Raw genomic sequence first — 22,102 nt, 5'->3', positions numbered from 1 at the left:
GAAATATCGGGATATGATGATGAAATTGGAAACATTCGGAAAGTACAGAGGATGCAACTCACTTACCGCAAGGTTACATCTTTTTTCTTAAAGTCTAAACTTGATTGTCTAAATTACAAATATGAGTGCGTATTAAATAAAATCGTCTCGATTGCAAATGTGCACGGTTTTGGCTCGCTATTGACTCAACGTACTTGATGAAAACATTTAATTACAAAATCATCTCAAACCCAAATCAATGAAGTACTTTTCTGACACGATTACGTTGAAGATTTTAAATGTAATTAATTACAATCACGCGATACTAGGTCAATAGATTAACAGTAGGTATTCATTAATACAATTAGTAAAAGTCAACACAAGTTGTATGAAAGATAAATAAATGATATTGTGTTGTTAATAATAAGCATAGTTTTATTAGCTTTAAAATAGTTTTACAATTTATGTGTAGGGGAACTGTTACGTGTTGCATTCTGTCAGTGAGCAGTGGAAGCTGTTGAACAACTCTGCTTTGAATGATCTTTTGTTTTATTTTAGTTGGAAATGTGATGTAAAAAGTAGCGTGGCAGTTCACACTTCGTTGTATACAAAAAAGATACAGACTAAGAACGAATTTCTGCTGAAAACATGTGATATTGTATCTAATTTTATTCCTAAATTAGAGATATTCGTGACTAACTATTATTTTGAAGCTTCAATCGGTTATGTTTCTTTCTTGCGGTATTCCTAATTCCGCCCTCGAATGTTTATATTATACCACCCATTTTTCCTAATTGGTTTGCCTGTAGAATACCTCTGAAGCTCCCTCAGCCTCCAATGAGTAACAAGATCTTTTTCCGAGAGGAAATCGGCCAGACAGGATGCTGACCACATATCACTTCACCCTATAGTCCGTGAAACCCCATGGACTTTCTTAGTCGTTAAAAGAGGGTATTTTTTTACCAACATTTTTTTATGTTTTATTTTAAATTGTTTCTATTTCCAACATACATTGCGTGTCATAATTGTATTTTTAACAAAAATAAGGGTGTAAGGGTGCGATATTAGAAACACTTTTTTTCGATGTCGAAAAATGCTACTTTTTTTTCTTTCAGAAAAAATAGTTAAAATAAACTTTGAACACATTCATGCTACAGAGATCATATTATGATAATCCTAGAATAAAATGATGCGTTTTAGTTACATTCTTGTAGAAGTTTTTAATCAAAATTTTGGTTTTTAAAAATGGGGTACGATATTAGGCATAGTTCCTTTATAGCATCATTTTCTTAATTAAGAAATTAAGTTGTGTGACGCCGAAAAATGATAAATAAATAATATGTTTGTTCCACAAAAACATATTTATCCAGCAAAAATTACATTACAGGTAATATATGTAATCCTATTAACACAGTATACGCAACATAAGTAGTAATCAAGTATCGCAATTAATTTAGTATCATTCCAGCATTATACTCTTTAATCCATCATTGTCAGCAATGCAGATAGGTATCCCATTGACGTTTTCACTGTCTGTGTAGAATAAAAATAAAATATAATTTCCGATTTTTGTCTCATTGGTTTAATAAAAATGATACTATTCTGATATACCCTTAGTTTATATAGATATAATATATTTAAAAAGCACAATATTCAGCTTACAGAGAATGACAAAGCAAATCTTATGGATCAATTCTTGGACATTTTCTCCTGTTTTAAAGCGTGTTTGAGTCTTGTCATATCTTCAACTTGTTTTTCCCTCACAGTAGCACTGTTTTTAATTATCTATCGCGGCTGTATCTGGAGACTTTGAAATTCACTTTAGAAATGCTTTTTATATTGTTTTACATGAACTTCGAAGTCATTTTTCCATCACACCGTTGTGCTGCAAGTGAACTTGACGCGAAATGCAACCGTGTTTCGGTTTTATTTTAAAAGTTGTAAAAGTACTTTCTTTTAATTAGTGTGATCGAATAGGAACATTTTTAATTTTTATAATAAAGTATAAATTACTTTAGAACGCAAACAATAAAAATCTTATTAAAAATTAAGTGTTTATCATCGTGTTTTGTCTCTCTCTGTAAGCCAAAGATAAGATTTTTATTGCGCGGAAATAAAATGTTTTTTTTTCTCTTAGATATCTTACTGTTCCAAACATTGCTAATGAAAAAACTCCAAATTTTCCAGCCGTCAATCTAAGCGGAATTGTAGATCGATATACCATAAACATTAGGTTCTTCGCGTCTTTCGATAATATATCGTACCACTTGGATTTATACACGCCATATGCCATACTGGTGCTCTGAAAATTAGATTTCTATTTTGCACAGAAAAATCGCGTTTGATATACATAACTACTTTACCTCTGTTAAAAGTCTTTCAGCTGAGTAACAATAAATATACAAATGTATCAATACCATAATAACGTAAAACGAGAGAAAACCCACTTTGGCAGGAGGTACATCCAAATGATTTGATATTATCTGAAAATAATACTTTTCTGTTTCTAAGTTCAACAATTGTTAATAACAATCAACCGTAAAATTTTTATCTTTATCTTAATTTTTTATCAAGAAAACATCACTACTAAACTAAAAAATTAAAACATTTAACATATATTAATTTCTGTTGCTTAAATTATACAGAAAACCAAATAAATGTCACTTACCGTGAAAACTTGAAAGCTTACAAAACACAGTTGAAAAGTAGCGGCAAACATGTGTATAAATAACACTACGGTATAACAGTCGTCTACTGTCTTTGCGTTCCTTAAAAATTCATACACACATTTCATATACTTATATTGTCGACTAATTATTTTAAGGGGTTACATATTTTTAACAGGCCTAAAACTAGGTCGAAATTAACAAATTTTTATCGTGGGTAAAATTATATTTAAACAATGAAAATACATGTCTTGTAGAATAGTCTTTTTAGAATATCTTCAAAGAATTTTAATAAAAATACCAAAATCTGAGGTCCTGGCAGCTATTTTCCCGAACGGTGTTTGTAAAAATGGCGTTTGCGGTACCAGAAACACTTCCGCTCCCTCTTATGTGAAATAAAAAGTAAAAATTTTATTGAAATATTCGGAAGATATTCTCAAAAGATCACTTTACAAAACATGTATTTTTATTTTTTAATAAAACATAATTATACCCACAACAAAAATTCGTTAATTTCGACCTTGTTTTGTACAAATCTTAAGATTTAATTTAGATTTTTGAAGTAAACGAGTATCTCACTTTCTTATTGTCCACATTTGAGTCTGATATAGTCTTAAAGTTTTAAAGTAAGGTCTTTAGAGAATCATATCATAAAGAAATATCTTAATCAAATACTTCTTTTTGTTTATATATATATATATATATATATATATATATATATATATATGTTACATTGTAGGCCGCGTTCAGCAGACACAACTGTTGAGTGTCGTCTTATCAACACGCTACGCTGATCTGTTGGGTAACAGTAAAAGTAACAGCCAATCGTGTTCGATTGCTACTGAGCGGTTTGTTCTGCTGAACGTACCCGTATATACCCTTCTTATACATATAAAAAAGACAAAATTTTATTTTAAATTTTTATAAATAATTATATCCCATGAATAAATTGCTGTAAATATTTAGAGACATTTTTTGCACTATTAAATAACCTGGCTCGAAATTTGTCGGCATACCTGATGAGATGTTCGTGACGGATAGTGATCGCAGCTAATCCTTTCTTAAATCTCGAGGAGGATATAAATCCTTCGGCTAGTTTGTCGACCAGATCGTTGAGTGCCGTTCGTAGATTTATCAACTGTGCGCATATGTGCAGCAGGAGTATCGAGACGAAACTGTCGACGGTAGAGTTGATGAGGGCCGTGTATATGCCGCCGGAAAGTTGAGTGAAATAAGTAATTTCGTAGTTCGGACTCCTGTGAATGTTGTAAGGATAGGCGGACCCATACACGAGGGTCCGTTGAGATTGGTGCATATTTCGATAGAACTTCCGCAGATTGAAAGAAAGGTAAAACGAGATCGTGCCCACGGTGCACACGTAACAACCAAAAGATAAGATTCTGCCATGTCTCGCAATATTTAACATTGTATTTCGTTCCCGGTCGTTTTTCGAAGTCATCCAATCGGTCACGACCGATGTCATCAGCGTTCGAAGTGCTTTCGGATTAAACATGATACGTCAGTAGTGTCAGTATACGAATAGCACGAATGGACGATATCGTTTTTATATAAATAAAATGTTGTACAATATTTTGATGTTAAAATTAAATAACGAATTTTTACATTTATCTCTCACGATACTAATATCGATGCAATAACTTACTTTTACCGTGATACCAAGTACCGACTAATTTGCATAGTGCCATCCAGCCGTAGTTTGCGGAAGCGACGTATTTCACCATCCGTGCCACATTACCCCAGGCAAGAATCATATTCGTCAATTGCGGCACGATCACGTAAAGGCACAGGATACACGTAACAATTATGAATCTTATGCTTGGTCGGTGGAAGTCACTCAAAGGCGTGAATGGATCGGGCCATACGCCGAATATCCGCAAACATTGGCGACTCAGCGCAAAGGCGTAATTGAAATCTAATCATAAAATCGAATTTCATAAAGAATATTTTAGCTTATTGCTAATTTACAAAAAACAATATCCCTTCACATTATTTTTTTCAATTTGTTTTACTGTCTTGCTAGTAGTAAATCACTTCATATTTCATCACGAATGTTTTGTAGTTCTATAATGGTATTATCTCAAAGTAGCACTCTCATTGTCAGTAAATTTCACTTTATTTGTATTATTTCTTACAATTTGTTATAGAATATTACAACTAATTAGAATTGCTCAGGAGAAATATAAAATAGAGATAAATAATAGACGTAAAATAACATATTAAGAGACATGGTAATGTACACGCGCAGCGCGAGACCGCTCTGTGTATCTTTACGCGAACTCGTTGTGAGTTGTACCCGAGATTATTAGATATTATTTTACTAAAGGTAAATTAAAAATTTAAAGTGTTCTTAGTGATAGCATTTATAATAATTCTTTTCAAAAGGTTCTTATTCTTCTTTTGTAAGATTTTGTATTACTGTTCTGACGAAAAAGACTGCTATTTTAATCATACTTTGATTTTTAAGAGGTCAGATTTTCGACAAACTCTTTGTCTATAACAGAGAGAAGTAAGAAATAAATCGTGCAGACATCAGCAGAATTAACCGTGAATTTATGCACCATGTTCAACCCTGACACTCGAAACTCACTTTGAAACAATCTATACGCGTCGAAAATACGAGCTTTTGCAAGCACATCGAAAGTTTTGTATCTGTTTTCGCAAAACTTTCGTGGAACACGAAGTTCCGAACTTTTATGACAGGTGTATACCACCAGGCAAAAAATAAATGTGAATTTTTGCGACAAATTGTTAAAAGCGAATTATTCCCTTTATTAAATGAGAAATTTTTAGTTATGTAAATTATTATCTATTTATAATATTAAACGTCCCTTTTTTATATTAAAGAATTATTTCATAAACAACACATCGAGTAACAAACGGAATATAATTAAGAGAAGAAATATCTTTGTAATGGAAAGAAAGAAAAAATAAATTGTAATGTAAAACAATATGATTATTTAAAATTGGAAAATAGAAAAATATTGAAAACTAATCACTATTATCAAGATAAATAATGATATTTTATACGAAATAAATCATTTAATACCTAATATATAAGGATTTCATTAATTTGTTACTTTACCGATAATAATTTAGTTATAACCAATTTTTGAAAAATTTACAAAATTTAAGCCGTGGAATGAAAAGTTCTTATTAACACACGAATGATTGAAAGTGTAAGTTTTATATTGTATTGCATTATGTTTCACACGACGCGCTTATTTATAATTTTTAGTAGAATATCGTGGTGCGAACTTTCTACTATTTTTTCGAGATATATTCTACCTTCGTTGACGTTCATTGCAGTTCACGGAGCGAAAATTATCGTTTAACTGAGTCGTTCTTCGTGATTATATCAAACAGTCTGATTTTGCGCTTGCTCAGTACACGAAGGATTGAACCGCTACCATCTGTGAGTGTTTCTGCAAACCTTTTCGGCTAAGAATCAATAGTAACATGAGCGGTACGTGGTCATCATACGTTGTATCAAATATCGTGAATGTAGTGCTTGCTTTTGGGCTATAAGCAAATTGCTTGCCCGACGAGGAATATTCGTTCGTTAACATCGACCACTGCCTAATTTCCAGCGGTTCAAAACGTACAAAGAGATGTCACTGAAGTAAGAATGAATATGCTTGAACATTTCACGTCGTACGACATTGTATGTCGTAAAAATATCATTTATTCGTGGTAAAGGGAGAAATAAAACATATTTGCTTAACTGCTGGCGACGTTTTCTTTCTAAAATTAGTAATATTTAGTAACGTTTCTATCGTTTCTGATTTCTCAACGCATCGAGATAAATTAGACTTCACGCATGGCGCATAATTTCGGACGGAATGCGGGTATCAGAAATGATACGAGCTAAAGTGACAGACGGAAATATTCACCAGAGGATGATTAAGAAATATCGGGATATGATGTTGAAATTAAGAACATTCGAAAATTGCAGAGGATGCAACTCACTTACCGCCGGGATTACATCTTCTTTTTTAAATTCTACATTTAATTGTCTAAATTACAAATATGAGTGCATATTAAATAAAATCATCTCGATTGCAAATGTATATACAGTTTTGGTTTGGTATTGATCCAACGTATTTGATGAAAACATTTAATTACAAAATCGCAAACGAAAATTAATGAAGTACTTTTCTAAAGATTACGTTGAAGATTTTAAATGTAATTTAATTGCAAATCACGCGAGTTGCAAATTTCTATTAATTGGAAAATATCTTATGTACCGAGTAATTTGCATATTGCCGAACCTAAAATCGCAGAGGCCAAATTTTCCTGCACCATTGTCATTTTAAGCGCGAATCACATTTATCATTTGAGACATGGATACGGATCACTACGGAGAACTAATCGATAGCTTGAGTTTGAATTATGTAATAAAACTGTTTTAATTTTTCGTCTACGTTCCATGAGCAGGGATATTGCGATGCAAAATCCGAATCGGCAAATTTATATTTAAGAAACTTTATTGTCGTCGTCTATAGATACTGTTGGTTTTTCCATTTTTGGATGCCATAATTTCTCGGTTGCGTTGCGTTTAAGAAAATTATTGAGAATATTCCGACAAATTTTTATGACAACTTTTTTACCACAAAGATATGAGTGTTCGCATTTTAAAACTAGCCAAACATCACGTATTGTTATTGATATTAGGTCAATAGATTGACAGTACTCATTAATACAATTAGTAAAATTCAACAAGTTGCACGAAAGATAAATAAATTATACTGTGTTGTTAATAATAAGCATAGTTTTATTAGCTTTGAAATAGTTATATTTTTCACACAACTTACATTGTAATTAATAAAAGGCGTTTGTTTGAAGTTAAACACAACTTGTAATAACTTCACAAGTTAATGCACATATACATATATACAACAATTTAACATAGTTACTTAAAAACGGCATGATATATATAAAAATTTAGTTTTTTAAAAAAAGGGGCCAAGTATATGCGTCTGTCTAACCACAAAAAGAACAACATTAGAAAATGGAATCAAGTAGGAACAAATCTTTGGAAAGAAACTGTCGTATATTTTTAAAAAATTTAATCAAATTTTTAAAAATATTTAATGTAAAAAAACTTGACGTTGACACATTGAATAACTTAAATTTATGTTATTTTAATATTATTTATAATATATTTAATATTTTATATTAATATACATATATATGTATATATTAATGTGTGTATATAGATAATATTAAATTAAATTTGATTATTATATCTATTCTATATGTACACCTTTTTTTTTTTTTTTTTTTTTTTTTTTTTTTTTTTTTTTTTTTTTTTTTTTTTTTTTTTTTTAATTATTTTTGAATATTATCAGGTGTAGCAGCGCCAAGATTTTTTGCATTTAATATTTTTGCATTAAAAATTTTGATATATTCTAATTTTTCAAACAAAAAAAACAACGGCTTTTTTCCAAAGATTTATTTATACTTGGCGCCGTTTTCTGATATCATACTTTTTGTAGGTAAACAGATATATTCTGCTTTCGTCGATAATCATTTATGTTTACGGCGCAAACAAATCGCTTGAATCACTTTCTCTGATTACACTAAATCGCCAATCTTGTAATTACTTAGGGAGCTCTCCAGCAAGCGACACAAGTCGACACAAGTCGACACAAGTATCGTTTTATCTTTGTTATACTCATTATCAAAAGAGAAAGGTAGAACGATGCTTGTCTCGACTTGTGTCGCTTGCCGGAAAGCTCCCTTAGTATACAAAGGATTCAATCGCTACCATCTGAATACATGATGTATACAAACTCTTGTGTGGAACAATTGAGTAGTATATAACATGTAATTATCATGTTACTGAACCGAATATTGTGAATATTAAAAATATTCCTTTTTCTATTTAATATAGCATTATCTTCTTAATTGAGAAATTAAGTTATATATATATATATAACGTCGAAAAATGATAAATAAATAATATGTTTTTTCGCACAAAAATATTTATCCAGCAATAATTACATTACAGGTATATATGTAATCCTAATATATGTAATATATGTAATATATGTAATCCTAATATATTAACACAGTACCTATGTAGAAAATAAGTAGTAATCAAGTATCGTAATTAATTCAGTATTATTCCAGCATTATTATCTCTAATCCATCATTGTCAGCAATGCAGATAAGTATCCCATTGACGTTTTCACCGTCTACGTAGAATAAAAATAAAATATAACTTCCGATTTTTGTCTCATAGGTTATAATAATAATGATACTATTCTTCTAGTCTTAGTTTATATAATATATTTAAAAAGCACAATATTTAGCATACAGAGAGTGACAAAACAAGTCTTATTGATCAATTCATGGAAGGTTCTTTTCTGTTCTAAAGCATGTTCGACTCTTGTCATATGTTTAACTTTTTCTGTTCAAAGTTTCAATAAGTAGCTTTGTTGTTGTAAATTATCCATTGCGGCTGCATCCAGACTCTGAAATCCATTTTAGAAAAGCATTTTATTTTGTTTCGCATGAACTTTAGTGCCGTTTTTTCACTTCGCCATTATGCTAACTTGAACTTGGCACGAGATGCGACCGCGTGTTTCCTGAATATTCCTGATAGGTGTATCCTACATATATAATGATACAAATCTTGAACCGTTTTGCGCAACTGTTAGTTTTATTTTAAGAGTTGTAAAAGTACTTTCTTTTAGTTAGTGTGATCGAAAGAGAACATTTTTAATTTTGACAATAAAGTATAAATTACTTTAGAACGCAAAAAATAAAAATCTTATTAAAAATTAAAAGTGTTTATTTTTCATGTTTTGTCTCTTTTTTCTCTCTTTCTCTCTCTCTCTCTCTCTCTCTCTCTCTCTCTCTCTCTCTCTCTCTCTGTAGGCTAAGAATGAGATTTTTGTTGCGCGAAAAATAGTGTTTTTTTCTCTTATAGATGTCTTACTGTTCCGAACATTTCTAATGAAAAAGCTCCAAATTTTCCAGCGGTCAATCTAAGCGGAACTGTAGATCGATACAACATAAACATTAAGTTTTTTGCATCTTTCGATGATATATCGTACCACTTGCATTCATACACGCCATACGCCATATTGGTGCTCTGAAAATTATATTTCTGTAGATCCAAAATTATTTAACGACACGACTGGCCAAAATTAATTTTTTATTAAATCACAACGTTTTGTCTCTAATCGGATCCTTATCAAGTGAGATATTTTTAAACAGTTTCAACTCTCACTTGATAAGGATCCGATTAGGGTCGAAACGTTGTGATTTAATACAGAATTAATTTTTGCCAGTTGTGTCGTTAAATAATTTTGGATTGTTTTGAATATTTACTAGCGAAGAGAAATTATTGTTATTATATTTCTGGTTTGCAGAGAAAAATCGTGTTTGACGTACATAATTACTTTACCTCCGTTAAAAGTTTTTCAGCAGAGTAACAATAAATATACAAATGTGTCAATACAAGAACGACGTAAAACGAGAGAAAACCCACTTTGACAAGAGATACATCCAAATGATTTGATATTATCTGAAAATAATACTTTTCTATTTCTAAGTCAAACAATTGTTTGTAATAATAACCATAAAATTTTAATTTATATCTCAATTCTTTATTTAAAAAAGTATTATTATTAAACTAAAAAATTAAAAACATTTAAATTAAAAATTAAATTTAAAAAATTTAACATATATGTGTGTGTGTGTGTGTGAAATTTTTTTGTTGCATAAACATATATATAAAATATAAACTATACAGAAAACAAATCATCTTACTTACCATGAAAACTTGAAAGCTTTCAAAACACAGTTGAAAAGTAGCGGCAAACATGTGTACAAATAACACAGCGCTATAGCAGTCGTCAACTGTCTTTGCGTTCCTTAAAAATTCATGTATTTCATATATACTCTATTTATTTATTGATTAATTATAATTATTTTAATGTACAAATTTTAAAAAAAATTTAATTTAGGATCTCAATTTTTGAAAGTAAACATTTCATTTTTTTATTGTCCACATTTAAGTATGTTTTAAAATTTTTTAAAATTTGTAGAATCTTTGCTGATATTATGTTTAAAAAAATATTTTGATCAAAAAAATATTTTTTGTCTATGAGACATTGTATACACTTTTTTTTATAAATATGAAAGAGAGAGACACATTGAATTTTATTTTAAAAAATCATAAATAATTAATGATGATATTAATGATCGCATGAATAAATTGCTATAAATGGTTAAAAATATTTTGCACTATATTAAATAACCTGCTTTGAAATTTGTTGGCATACCTGATGAGATGTTCGTGACGGACAGTAATCGCAGCTAAACCTTCCTTAAATTTCGAGGAGGATATAAATCCTTTAGCTAGTTTGTCGACCAAATCGTTGAGTGCCGTTCGTAGATTTATCAGCTGTGCGCTTATGTGCAGCACGAGTAAAGAGACGAAACTGTCGACCGTACAGTTGATGAGGGCCGAGTACATACCGCCGAACAGTTGAGTGAAAAAAGTAATTTCGTAGTTCGGACTCCTTTGAATGTTGTAAGGATAGGTAAACCGATACACGAGGGTCCGTTGAGGTTGGTGCATATTTCGATAGAACTTCAGCAGATTGAGAGAAAGGCCAAACGTGACTGTACACGAGGAGGCCACGTAGCATCTAAGAGATAAGATTCTGCCACATCTCGCGATATTTAACATTGTATTTCGTTCCCGATCGTTCTTCGAAGTCATCCAATCGGTCATGACCGATGTCATCAACGTTCGAAGCGCTTTCGGATTAAACATGATACATCAGTACGAATAGCATGAATGATCGAGACCGTTTTTACATGAATAAAATTGTTGCACGATATTGATGTTAAAATTAAATAACGAATCTTTACACTTGTCTCTCACGATAAAAATATCGATATAATAACTTACTTTCACCGTGATACCAAGTACCGACTAATTTGCATAGTGCCATCAAGCTGAAGTTCGCGGAGGCAACGTATTCCACCATCCGAGCCACATTACCCCAAGCAAGAATCATATTCGTCAATTGCGGCACGATCACGTAAAGACACAGGATACACGTAACAATTATGAATCTTATGCTTGGCCGATGGAAATCACTCATAGGCGTAAATGGATCGGGCCATACGCCTAATATCCGTAAACATTGACGACTCAGCGCAAAGGCGTAATTTAAATCTAATCATAAAGTCGGATTTTATAAAGAATATTTTCACTTATTGCTAATTTAGAAGAAACATCATCTCTTTACGTTATTTCAAAAAAAATTTTTATTTTTTTGTTCGAAGTAATCATTTATTAATTTATAAATTTAAAATTCGTGTCCTATTTCAAGACTGTTTCGTAGTTAAAGGTATCTCTAATTGTAAGTCGCACGCATAGTAAATTTCACTTGTGTTATTTCTTACATATTGTCATGGAATATTATAAGTTACAACTAATTTGAATTGTTAAGGGAAAATATCAAAAACAGATGAATAGTAGAAGTAAAAAAAGAACAAATATTTTACTAAAACTAAACTAAAAATTTAAAGTGTTCTTAGTAATAATAACATTTAAAACTCTTTTTAAAAGATTTTTCATTTTTTGTAAGATTTTGTATTATTATTCTGATGAAATCGCTTGCTATTTTTTAATCGTACTTCGGTTTTCTAAGAATTAAAGTTTTAGATAAACTCTTTGTTTGTAACGGAGAAATATAAAAACGATTTGTGCACACATCAGCAGAATTAACCGTTCAGTTTTATGCACCATGTTCAACTTTGCCACTCAAAAACACTTTGGATCAATCTATACGTCGAGAAAGCAAGGTTTTGTTAGCATTGAAAGTTTTGTATCTGTTCTCGAAAACTTTCGTGGATCACGAAGTTCTGAACTTTTATAACAGATGTACAGACACCTGGCAAAAAATTAATGCGGATTTTTGCGACAATTTGTTAAAAGCGAATTTTTCCTTTTATTTAGTATATGTAACAGTTAATTATGTAATTTAAATTTATATATATATCTATAATGTTGTACGTTCCTTATTAACCCTTAGAGCAATTTAATACTATAAGTGATTATTGGGCTAGTGATTAGTTACTTATTTTCAGTATTAAAAGCATTAGAAACAGTGCTTTTAATACTCAATATAAGTAATTAATTACTAGCCAAATTACCACTTACAGTATTAAATTTTTGTGAGTGAAAGAATTATTTTATGAACAACACATTAAGTAACAAATAGGATATACAGTCAAGAGAAGAAATATCTTTGTAATGGTAAAAAAGAAAAAATAAATTGTAGTATAAAACAATATGATTAGTTAAAATTGAAAATAAGAAAAATATTGAAAACGATCGAATCTCACTATTATTAAGATAAATAATAATATTTTATATGAAATAACGTATTTTATAATATAAGGATTTCATTAATTTATTACTTTACCGATACTTATTTAATTATAATTAATTTTGAAAATGATTGAAAAAGTGTAAGTTTTATACTATATTATATTATATTTCACTTGACGCGCTTATTTATTATTTTTAGTAAAATATCGTGATGCGAACTTTCTGCTACTTTTTCGAGATATGTTCTACCTTCGTTGACGTTCATTGCAGTTCACGGAACGAAAATTATCGTTTAACTGAGTCGCTCTTCGTGATTATATCAATCCGCGTCTGATTTTGCGCTTGCTCAGTAAACGAAGGATTAAACCTACCATCTGTGAGTACTTCTGCGAACCCTTTCGGATAAGAATCAATAGTAACATGAGCGGTACATGATCACCATGCGCTGTATATCAAATACCGTGAATGTAGCGCTTGCTTTTGGGCTATAAGCAAATTGCTTGCCCGACGAGGACTTTTCGTTCATTCACATCGACCAGTGCTTAATTTCCAGCGGTTCAAAATCTGCAAAGAGATGTCACTGAAGTAAGAATGAATAGACTCGAACATTGCACGTATGTCGTAAAAAATATCATTTATTCGTGGTAAGGGGAGAAATAAATATATTCGCGTAACGGCTGGCGACGTTCTCTTTCTGAAATTAGTAATATTTAGTAACGTTTCTATCGTTTCTGACCTCTTAACGCATCGAAATAAATTATAGACTTCACGCATGGCGCATAATTTCGGACGAAATGCGGGTATCAGAAATGAGACGAGATAAAGTGACAGACAGAAATATTCACCAAAGGATGATTAAGAAATACCGGGATGTGATGATGAAATTGGAAACATTCGGAAATTGCAGAGGATGCAACTCACTTACCGCCGGGATTACATCTTCTTTTTTAAATTCTATACACTTGATTTTCTAAATTACAAATATGAGTGCATATTAAATAAAATCGTCTCGATTGCAAATGTATATACAGTTTTGGCTCGGTATTGATTCAACGTATTTGATGAAAACATTTAATTACTAAATCGCAAACGCAAATTAATGAAGTACTTTTCTAAAGATTACGTTGAAGATTTTAAATGTAATTAATTACAAATCACGCGAGTCGCAAATTTCTACTAATTGGAAAATATCTTATGTACCGAGTAATTTGCATATTGCCGAACTGAAATTTGCAGAGGCAAAATTTTCCACCATTGTCATTTTAAGCGCGAATCACATTTATCATTTGAGACATGGATACGGATCACTACGGATAACTAATCGATAGCTTGAGTTTGAATTATGTAGTAAAACTGTTTTAATTTTTCGTCTACGTTCGCCATGAGCAGAGATATTGCGATGCAAAGTCCGAATCGGCAAATTTATATTTAAGAAACTTCATTGTCGTCGTTTGTAGATACTGTTGGTTTTTCCATTTTTGGATGCCATAATTTCTCGGTTGCGTTGCGTTTAAGAAAATTATTGGGAATATCCCGACAAGTTTTAAAACTAACCAAGCATCACGTATTGTTATTGATATTAGGTCAGTATTATAGATTGACAGTACTCATTAATACAATTAGTAAAATTCAACAAGTTGCACGAAAGATAAATATACTGCGTATAAATAAATTATACTGCGTTGTTAATAATAAGCATAGATTTATTAGCTTTGAAATAGTTATATTTCACAACTTATATGTAATTAATAAAAGGCGTTTGTCTGAAGTTAAACACAACTTGTAATAACTTTATAAGTTAATACACATGTACATATGTACAACAATCTAACATAGATACTCAAGAAAGGCACGATATATATAAAAATTTGGTTTTTTTTTTAAGGCGCCAAGTATATGCGTCTGTCTACCACAAAAAGTACAATATTATTAGAAAATGGTATCGAGTAGGAATAAATCTTTGGAGAAAAACTGTCGTTTATTTCTAAAAAATTTAATCAAATTTTTTAAAATATTTGTTTGAGATCGCAACAATTAGCATCGCGAAGAAGTCGCGTTCGGCTGCATGTCAGCACATGCACGCTTGCAATAAATTAATATTCGCGTAAAATGTCGCATAAGAGTTGTCACGGGAATATTCGGTATAGCATGGATCTTTCGGGATTAGCATTCTAGAAATTTTCACATTGTTATCGATAATAAAGTCAAACAACAACGCTAGAACAAAGGAACGATCCATGTTATACACAAAGCACGTGAAAACAGGTGACGACCCCGTCGGGTCGCCACGTAAAACCGGTGACGTCAGCATCATGACGTAGGGCTCCAACGGCCAATCACCCTTCCGAAATTCTGGGAAATCTGCAGGGAGGGAGTTTCGCCTCGGAGGTGTTAAAAGGACCGCCGCTGCGCCGCGGAACCGATTTCGCTCGCAGATCACCCGCCTAGTATTCCGATACGACCGCTTTGTACCGCTTCGCGCCTTGCAATCCGCACTTGCTTTCGCACCCGCGATTCGCTTTGCTTCGCTGATATAGCTTCAGTGCGCGCTGTCTCACACGGCTTCTGATGTAAATACGTGTATATACTTAGACATTAAAAAAGACCTTGTCTTATTGTACTGTATTTTTGGACTTACTGTTTTTTTGTGGTCGTCTTCTACCTCGGGCTTTCTCGCGCTACCGCGCGCTCTCGAACAATATTTAATGTAAAAAAAACTTGACGCTGTCACATTGAATAACTTAAATTTATGTTATTTTAATATTATTTATAATATATTTTTAATATTATATATATATATATATATATTAATACATAATATTTAATTATATTAAATATTATATTAAATTATCGTATTATTATATCCATTCTATACATGTACATCTATTTCAATTATTTTTGAATATATTCAGGTGTAGCTAGCAGCGCCAAGATTTTTTGCATTAAATATTTTTGCATTACAAATTTTGATATATTCTAATTTTTCTATATTTTGTTTAGGTAAACAGATATATTCTGCCTTCGTTGATAATATAATCATTTATGTTTACGGCGCAAAAAATCGCTTGAATCACTTTCCGTGATTACACTAAATCGCCATGATTTTGTAGTTATTTAAGGAGCTTTCCAGCAAGCGACACAAGTCGACGCAATAAGTATCGTTTTACCTTTTTTATACTTATTACCAAAAAAGAAAGATAGAACGATGCTTGTGTCGACTTGTGTCGCTTGCTGGAAAGCTCCTTTAGTATACAAAAGATTCAACCGCTACCATCTGAATACATGTACAAACTCTTGTGTGGAACAGTTAACTAGTAACACGAGTTACATGTAATTATCATGTTACTGAACCGAATATTATGAATATTAACCCTCAGTTACCATACGTCTTTACACCCCGATATTACATCACCAGGGTCTGAGAGACCCCTGTCGTTTTCTCTAGCTTGTATCTTTAAGACAAATGCATCAATTTGAAGTCCTTTTTTTTAATCGATGCGTCTTTTAAAGATCTACAAGACTGTGCAAGTTAGATTATTCCAAGTTAAAAAATGTAAATGTTATTTAAAAAAAAGGGAAGACGTGTTTTTCTGAAAAAGCGAAAAAGATTGCTTTTTTTCAAGTTGACGCAGTACTGACTAAAAAAAGATACAAGGGTTTTATGAACGTTTTAAAGACCCCGCACGTTTTAACAATGTGGGTCTCTCAGACCCAGGTAAGGTAACTGAGGGTTAAAAATATTACTCTTTCTATTTAATATAGCATTATTTTCTTAATTGAGAAATTAAGTTATAACGTCGAAAAATGATAAATAAACAATATGTTTTTTTGCACAAAAATATTTATCCAGCAATAATTACATTACAGGTAATATATATGTAATCCTAATATTAACACAATACCTATATAGAAAATAAGTAGTAATCAAGTATCGCAATTAATTTAGTATCATTCCAGCATTATACTCTCTAATCCATCATTGTCAGCAATACAGATAGGTATCCCATTGACGTTTTCACCGTCTACGTAGAATAAAAATAAAATATAACTTCCGATTTTTGTCTCATAGGTTATAATAATAATGAGATACTATTCTTCTAGTCTTAGTTTATATAATATATTTAAAAAGCACAATATTCAGCATACAGAGAGTGACAAAACAAGTCTTATTGATCAATTCTTGGAAGGTTCTCTTCTGTTCTAAAGCGTGTTCGAATCTTGTCATATCTTTAACTTTTTCTCCTTAAAGTTTTAATAAGTGGCTTTGTTGTTGTAAATTATCCATTGCGGTTGCATTTGAATCTCCAGACTCTGAAATCCATTTTAGAAAAGCATTTTATTTTGTTCCGCATGAACTTTAGTGTCGTTTTTCCACTTCGCCGTTGTTCTGACTTGAACTTGGCGTGAGATGCGACCGTGTTTCTTGATATGTGTGTATACATATAATGATACAGAATTTTGAACCGTTTAGCGCAACTGTTAGTTTTATTTTAAGAGTTGTAAAAGTACTTTCTTTTAGTTAGTGTGATCGAAAGAGAACATTTTTAATTTTGACAATAAAGTATAAGTTACTTTAGAACGCAAAAAATAAAAATCTTATTAAAAATTAAAAGTGTTTATCTTTCATGTTTTGTCTCTTTCTCTCTCTCTCTCTCTCTCTCTCTCTCTCTCTCTCTCTCTCTCTCTCTCTCTCTCTGTAGGCTAAAAATGAGATTTTTGTTGCGCGAAAAATAATGTTTTTTTCTCTTATAGATATGTCTTACTGTTCCGAACATTTCCAATGAAAAAGCTCCAAATTTTCCAGCGGTCAATCTAAGCGGAACCGTAGATCGATACAACATAAACATTAAGTTCTTCGCGTCTTTCGATGATATATCGTACCACTTGCATTCATACACGCCATACGCCATATTGGTGCTCTGAAAATTATATTTCTGTAGATCCAAAATTATTTAAAACGACACGACTGGCCAAACTTAATTCTTTATCAAATCACAACGTTTCGACTCTAATCGGATTCTTATTAAGTGAGATATTTTTACACAGCTTCAACTTTCACTTGATAAGGATCCTATTTTAGGGTCGAAACGTTGTGATTTAATAAAAGAATTAATTTTGGTCAGTTGTGTCGTGAAATAATTTTGGATTGTTTTTAATATTTACTAGCGAAGAGAAATTATTGTTATTATATTTCTGGTTTGCAGAAAAAAATCGCGTTTGACGTACATAATTACTTTACCTCCGTTAAAAGTTTTTCAGCTGAGTAACAATAAATATACAAATGTGTCAATACAAGTACGACGTAAAAAGAGAGAAAACCCATTTTGACAAGAGATACATCCAAATGATTTGATATTATCTGAAAATAATACTTTTCTATTTCTAAGTCGGACAATTGTTTTTATTAATCAACCGTTTGTAATAATAACCATAAAATTTTAACCTAGATCTCATTTTTTTATCAAGAAATCATTATTAAACTAAAAAATTAAAAACATTTAAATTAAAAATTAAAATTAAAAAATTTAACATATATTAAATTTTTCTGTTGCATAAAAATAAATTATACAGAAAACAAATCATCTTACCATGAAAACTTGAAAGCTTTCAAAACACAGTTGAAAAGTAGCGGCAAACATGTGTACAAATAACACAGCGCTATAGCAGTCGTCAATTGTCTTTGCGTTCCTTAAAAATTCATGTATTTCATATATATTCTAATTATTTATTGATTAATTATAATTATTTTAATGTACAAATTTTAAAAAAGATTTAATTTAGGATCTCAATTTCTGAAAGTAAACTTATATTTCACTGTTTTATCGTCTACATTTAAGTCTGATTGTGAGTCTTAAGATTTTTTTTGTAGAATTTTTTGAATCACATTAATATGTTTAAAAAAATATCTTAATCAGAAACATGTTTTTTGTCTATGAGACATTGTATACACCCCTTCTTACAAATATGAAAGAGAGAGACACATTGAATTTTATTGTAAAATATTATAAATAATTAATGATGATATCTCATGAATAAATTGCTGTAAATGTTGAAAAATGTTTTGCATTATATTAAAGAACTTGCCCTGAAATTTGTTGGCATACCTGATGAGATGTTTGTGACGGATAGTGATCGCAGCTAATCCTTTCTTAAATCTCGATGAGGATATAAATCCTTCGGCTAATTTGTCGACCAGATCGTTAAGTGCCGTTCGTAGATTTATCAGCTGCGCGCATATATGCAGCAGGAGTATCGAGACGAAACTGTCGACGGTAGAGTTGATGAGGGCCGTGTATATGCCGCCGGAAAGTTGAGTGAAAAAAGTAATTTCGTAGTTCGGACTTTTGTGAATGTTGTAAGGATAGGTGGACCCATACACGAGGGTCCGTTGAGATTGGTGCATATTTCGATAGAACTTCCGCAGATTGAAAGAAAGGTAAAACGAGAGCGCGCACACGCTGCACACGTAACAACTAAGAGATAAGATTCTGCCACGTCTGGCAATATTTAACATTGTATTTCTTTCCCGGTCGTTTTTCGAAGTCATCCAATCGGTCACGACCGATGTCATCAGCGTTCGAAGTGCTTTCGGATTATACATAATACATCAGTACGAATAGCATGAATGGGAGAGATCGTTTTTATATAAATAAAACTGTTGTATATACAATATTGATGTTAAAATTAAATAACGAATTTTCACATTTATATCTCTCACGATAAGAATATATCAATCCATAACTTACTTTCACCGTGATACCAAGTACCGACTAATTTGCATAGTGCCATCAAGCCGTAGTTTGCGGAAGCGACGTATTCCACCATCCGTGCCACATTACCCCAGGCAAGAATCATATTCGTCAATTGCGGCACGATCACGTAAAGGCACAGGATACACGTAACAATTATGAATCTTATGCTTGGTCGGTGGAAGTCACTCGAAGGCGTGAATGGATCGGGCCATACGCCGAATATCAGCAAACATTGGCGACTCAGCGCAAAGGCGTAATTGAAATCTAATCATAAAATTGAATTTCATAAAGAATATTTCAGCTTATTGCTAATTTAGAAAAAACATTATTCTTTTACATTATTTTTTTCAATTTGTTTTACTGTCTTGCTGGAAATAGTCACTTCATATTTCACGAATGTTTTGTAGTTATATAAAAGTATCTCTAATAGCACTCATAGTAAATTTCACTTTATTTGTATTATTTCTTACAATATTTGTCATGGAATATTACAACTAATTAGAATTGCTCAGAAGGAATATCAAAAAGAGATGAATAATAGAAGTAAAATGACATGTCAAGAGACACGGTAGTGTACACGCACAGCGCGAGACCGCCCTGTGTAACTTTACGCGAACTCGTTGTGAGTTATACCCGGGATTATTTGTTATTATTTTGTTAAAGTTAAACTAAAAATTTAAAGTGTTCTTAGTGATAGCATTTATAATAACTCTCTTTAAAAGGTTCTTTTTTTTTTGTAAGATTTTGTATTATTGTTTTGGACGAAAAAGACTGCTATTTTTATCGTACTTCGATTTTTAGGAGTTAAGATTTTCGAGAAACTTTTTGTCTATAGCAGAGAGAAGTAAGAAATAAATCTTGCGCACATCAGCAGACTTAACCGTTTAATTTATGCACCGTGTTCAACCTTGGCACTCAAAACTCACTTTGAAACAATCTATACGCGTCGAAAAAACGAGCTTTTGCAAGCATATGGAAAGTTTTATATCTGTTTTCGCAAAACTTTCGTGGAACACGAAGTTGCGAACTTTTATGACACATGTATAGACACCATCAGGCAAAAAATAAATGCGAATTTTTGCGACAAATTGTTAAAAGCGAATTATTCCTTTTATTAAATGAGAAATCTTTAGTTATGTAAATTATTATCCGTTTATAATATTGAACGTCTCTTATTAAAGAATTATTTCATAAACAACACATTGAGTAATAAACGGGATACATAGTCAAGAGAAGAAATATCTTTGTAATGGTAAAAAAAAATAAATTGTAATATAAAACAATACGATTAGTTAAAATTGGAAATAAGAAAAATATTGAAAACTAATCACTATTATCAAGATAAATAATAATATTTTATATAAAATAAATTATTTAATAATATAAGGATTTTATTAATTTATTACTTTACCGATACTAATTTAATTATAATTAATTTTGAAAATGATTGAAAGTGTAAGTTTTATACTATATTGTATTATATTTCACTTGACGCGCTTATTTATTATTTTTAGTGGAATATCGCGATGCAAACTTTCTGCTACTTTTTCGAGATATGTTTTACCTTCGTTGACGTTCATTGCAGTTCACGGAACGAAAATTATCGTTTAACTGAGTCGCTCTTCGTGATTATATCAAACCGTCTGATTTTGCGCTTGCTCAGTAAACGAAGGATTAAACCTACCATCTGTGAGACCTTCTGCGAACCCTTTCGATAAGAATCAATAGTAACATGAGCAGTACTTGATCACCATGCGCTGTAAATACCGTGAATGTAGCGCTTGCTTTTGGGCTATAAGCAAATTGCTTGCCCGACGAGGACTTTTCGTTCATTCACATCGACCTATGCTTAATTTCCAGTGGGTCAAAATCTGCAAAGAGGTGTCACTGAAGTAAGATTGAATAGACTCGAACATTGTACGTATATGTCTTAAAAAACATTTATTCGTGGTAAAAGAAGGAATAAATACATTCGCGTAACGGCTGGCGACGTTTTTTTTTTCTTCTAAAATTAGTAATATTTAGTAACGTTTCGATCGTTTCTGATTTCTCAACGCGTCGAAATAAATTATACTTCAAGCATGACGCATAATTTCGGACGGAATGCAGGTATCAGAAATGAGACGAGATAAAGTGACAGGCAGAAATATTCACCAAAGCGTGATTAGGAAACATCGCGATATGGTGAAATTGGAAACATTCGGAAATTGCAGATGATGCAACTCACTTACTGCGGGGTTACATCTTCTCTCTTTTAAATTCTATACGTGATAGTCTAAATTACACAAATATGAGTGCATATTAAATAAAATCGTCTCGATTGC

The 22,102-nt window shown here is 31.4% G+C and overlaps 3 protein-coding genes across 5 annotated transcripts; all 3 read right to left on the bottom strand.

The window, feature by feature from the left end:
* Nucleotides 1-788: 788 nt before the first annotated feature.
* LOC143898744 (odorant receptor 4-like) lies at nucleotides 789-6,040 on the bottom strand. Its single transcript, XM_077408426.1, has 7 exons — nucleotides 5,952-6,040; nucleotides 4,309-4,578; nucleotides 3,662-4,142; nucleotides 2,648-2,747; nucleotides 2,343-2,462; nucleotides 2,126-2,281; nucleotides 789-1,512 (listed from the first exon to the last, which is right to left on the bottom strand). Exons 1-7 carry the CDS (start codon nucleotides 5,965-5,967, stop codon nucleotides 1,459-1,461), a joined length of 1,197 nt encoding a protein of 398 aa, XP_077264552.1. The 5' UTR covers nucleotides 5,968-6,040; the 3' UTR covers nucleotides 789-1,458.
* Nucleotides 6,041-8,645: 2,605 nt separating this feature from the next.
* On the bottom strand, nucleotides 8,646-13,369 carry LOC143898746 (odorant receptor 4-like). The gene is made up of 7 exons (XM_077408429.1): nucleotides 13,276-13,369; nucleotides 11,596-11,865; nucleotides 10,961-11,441; nucleotides 10,450-10,549; nucleotides 10,081-10,200; nucleotides 9,610-9,765; nucleotides 8,646-8,863 (listed from the first exon to the last, which is right to left on the bottom strand). Exons 1-7 carry the CDS (start codon nucleotides 13,289-13,291, stop codon nucleotides 8,810-8,812), a joined length of 1,197 nt encoding a protein of 398 aa, XP_077264555.1. The 5' UTR covers nucleotides 13,292-13,369; the 3' UTR covers nucleotides 8,646-8,809.
* A 104-nt stretch (nucleotides 13,370-13,473) lies between these two features.
* On the bottom strand, nucleotides 13,474-22,081 carry LOC143898743 (odorant receptor 4-like). Of its 3 annotated transcripts, XR_013257286.1 has the most exons (8): nucleotides 21,343-22,077; nucleotides 19,773-20,042; nucleotides 19,131-19,611; nucleotides 18,615-18,714; nucleotides 18,266-18,385; nucleotides 17,790-17,945; nucleotides 16,929-17,048; nucleotides 13,474-13,590 (listed from the first exon to the last, which is right to left on the bottom strand). XR_013257286.1 is itself a non-coding variant. In XM_077408425.1 (7 exons), the coding sequence occupies exons 1-7, from the start codon at nucleotides 21,356-21,358 to the stop codon at nucleotides 16,995-16,997; spliced, it is 1,197 nt and encodes a 398-aa protein (XP_077264551.1). In that variant the 5' UTR covers nucleotides 21,359-22,077; the 3' UTR covers nucleotides 16,854-16,994. The 3 variants fall into 3 exon arrangements, 2 of the variants coding, with proteins under 2 accessions (XP_077264551.1, XP_077264550.1); XM_077408425.1 differs by lacking the exon at nucleotides 13,474-13,590 and having other exon boundaries at nucleotides 16,854-17,048; XM_077408424.1 differs by lacking the exons at nucleotides 13,474-13,590; nucleotides 16,929-17,048 and adding an exon at nucleotides 17,063-17,337 and having other exon boundaries at nucleotides 21,343-22,081.
* Nucleotides 22,082-22,102: the final 21 nt, after the last annotated feature.

The sequence above is a fragment of the Temnothorax americanus genome, unplaced genomic scaffold, assembly GCF_048541705.1.
Source record: "Temnothorax americanus isolate GAGA-0224 unplaced genomic scaffold, ASM4854170v1 Scaffold24, whole genome shotgun sequence".
Classification (NCBI taxonomy): domain Eukaryota; kingdom Metazoa; phylum Arthropoda; class Insecta; order Hymenoptera; family Formicidae; genus Temnothorax; species Temnothorax americanus.
Note: the sequence above shows the minus strand (reverse complement) of the source record. Positions and strands in the feature narration are given on the sequence as shown.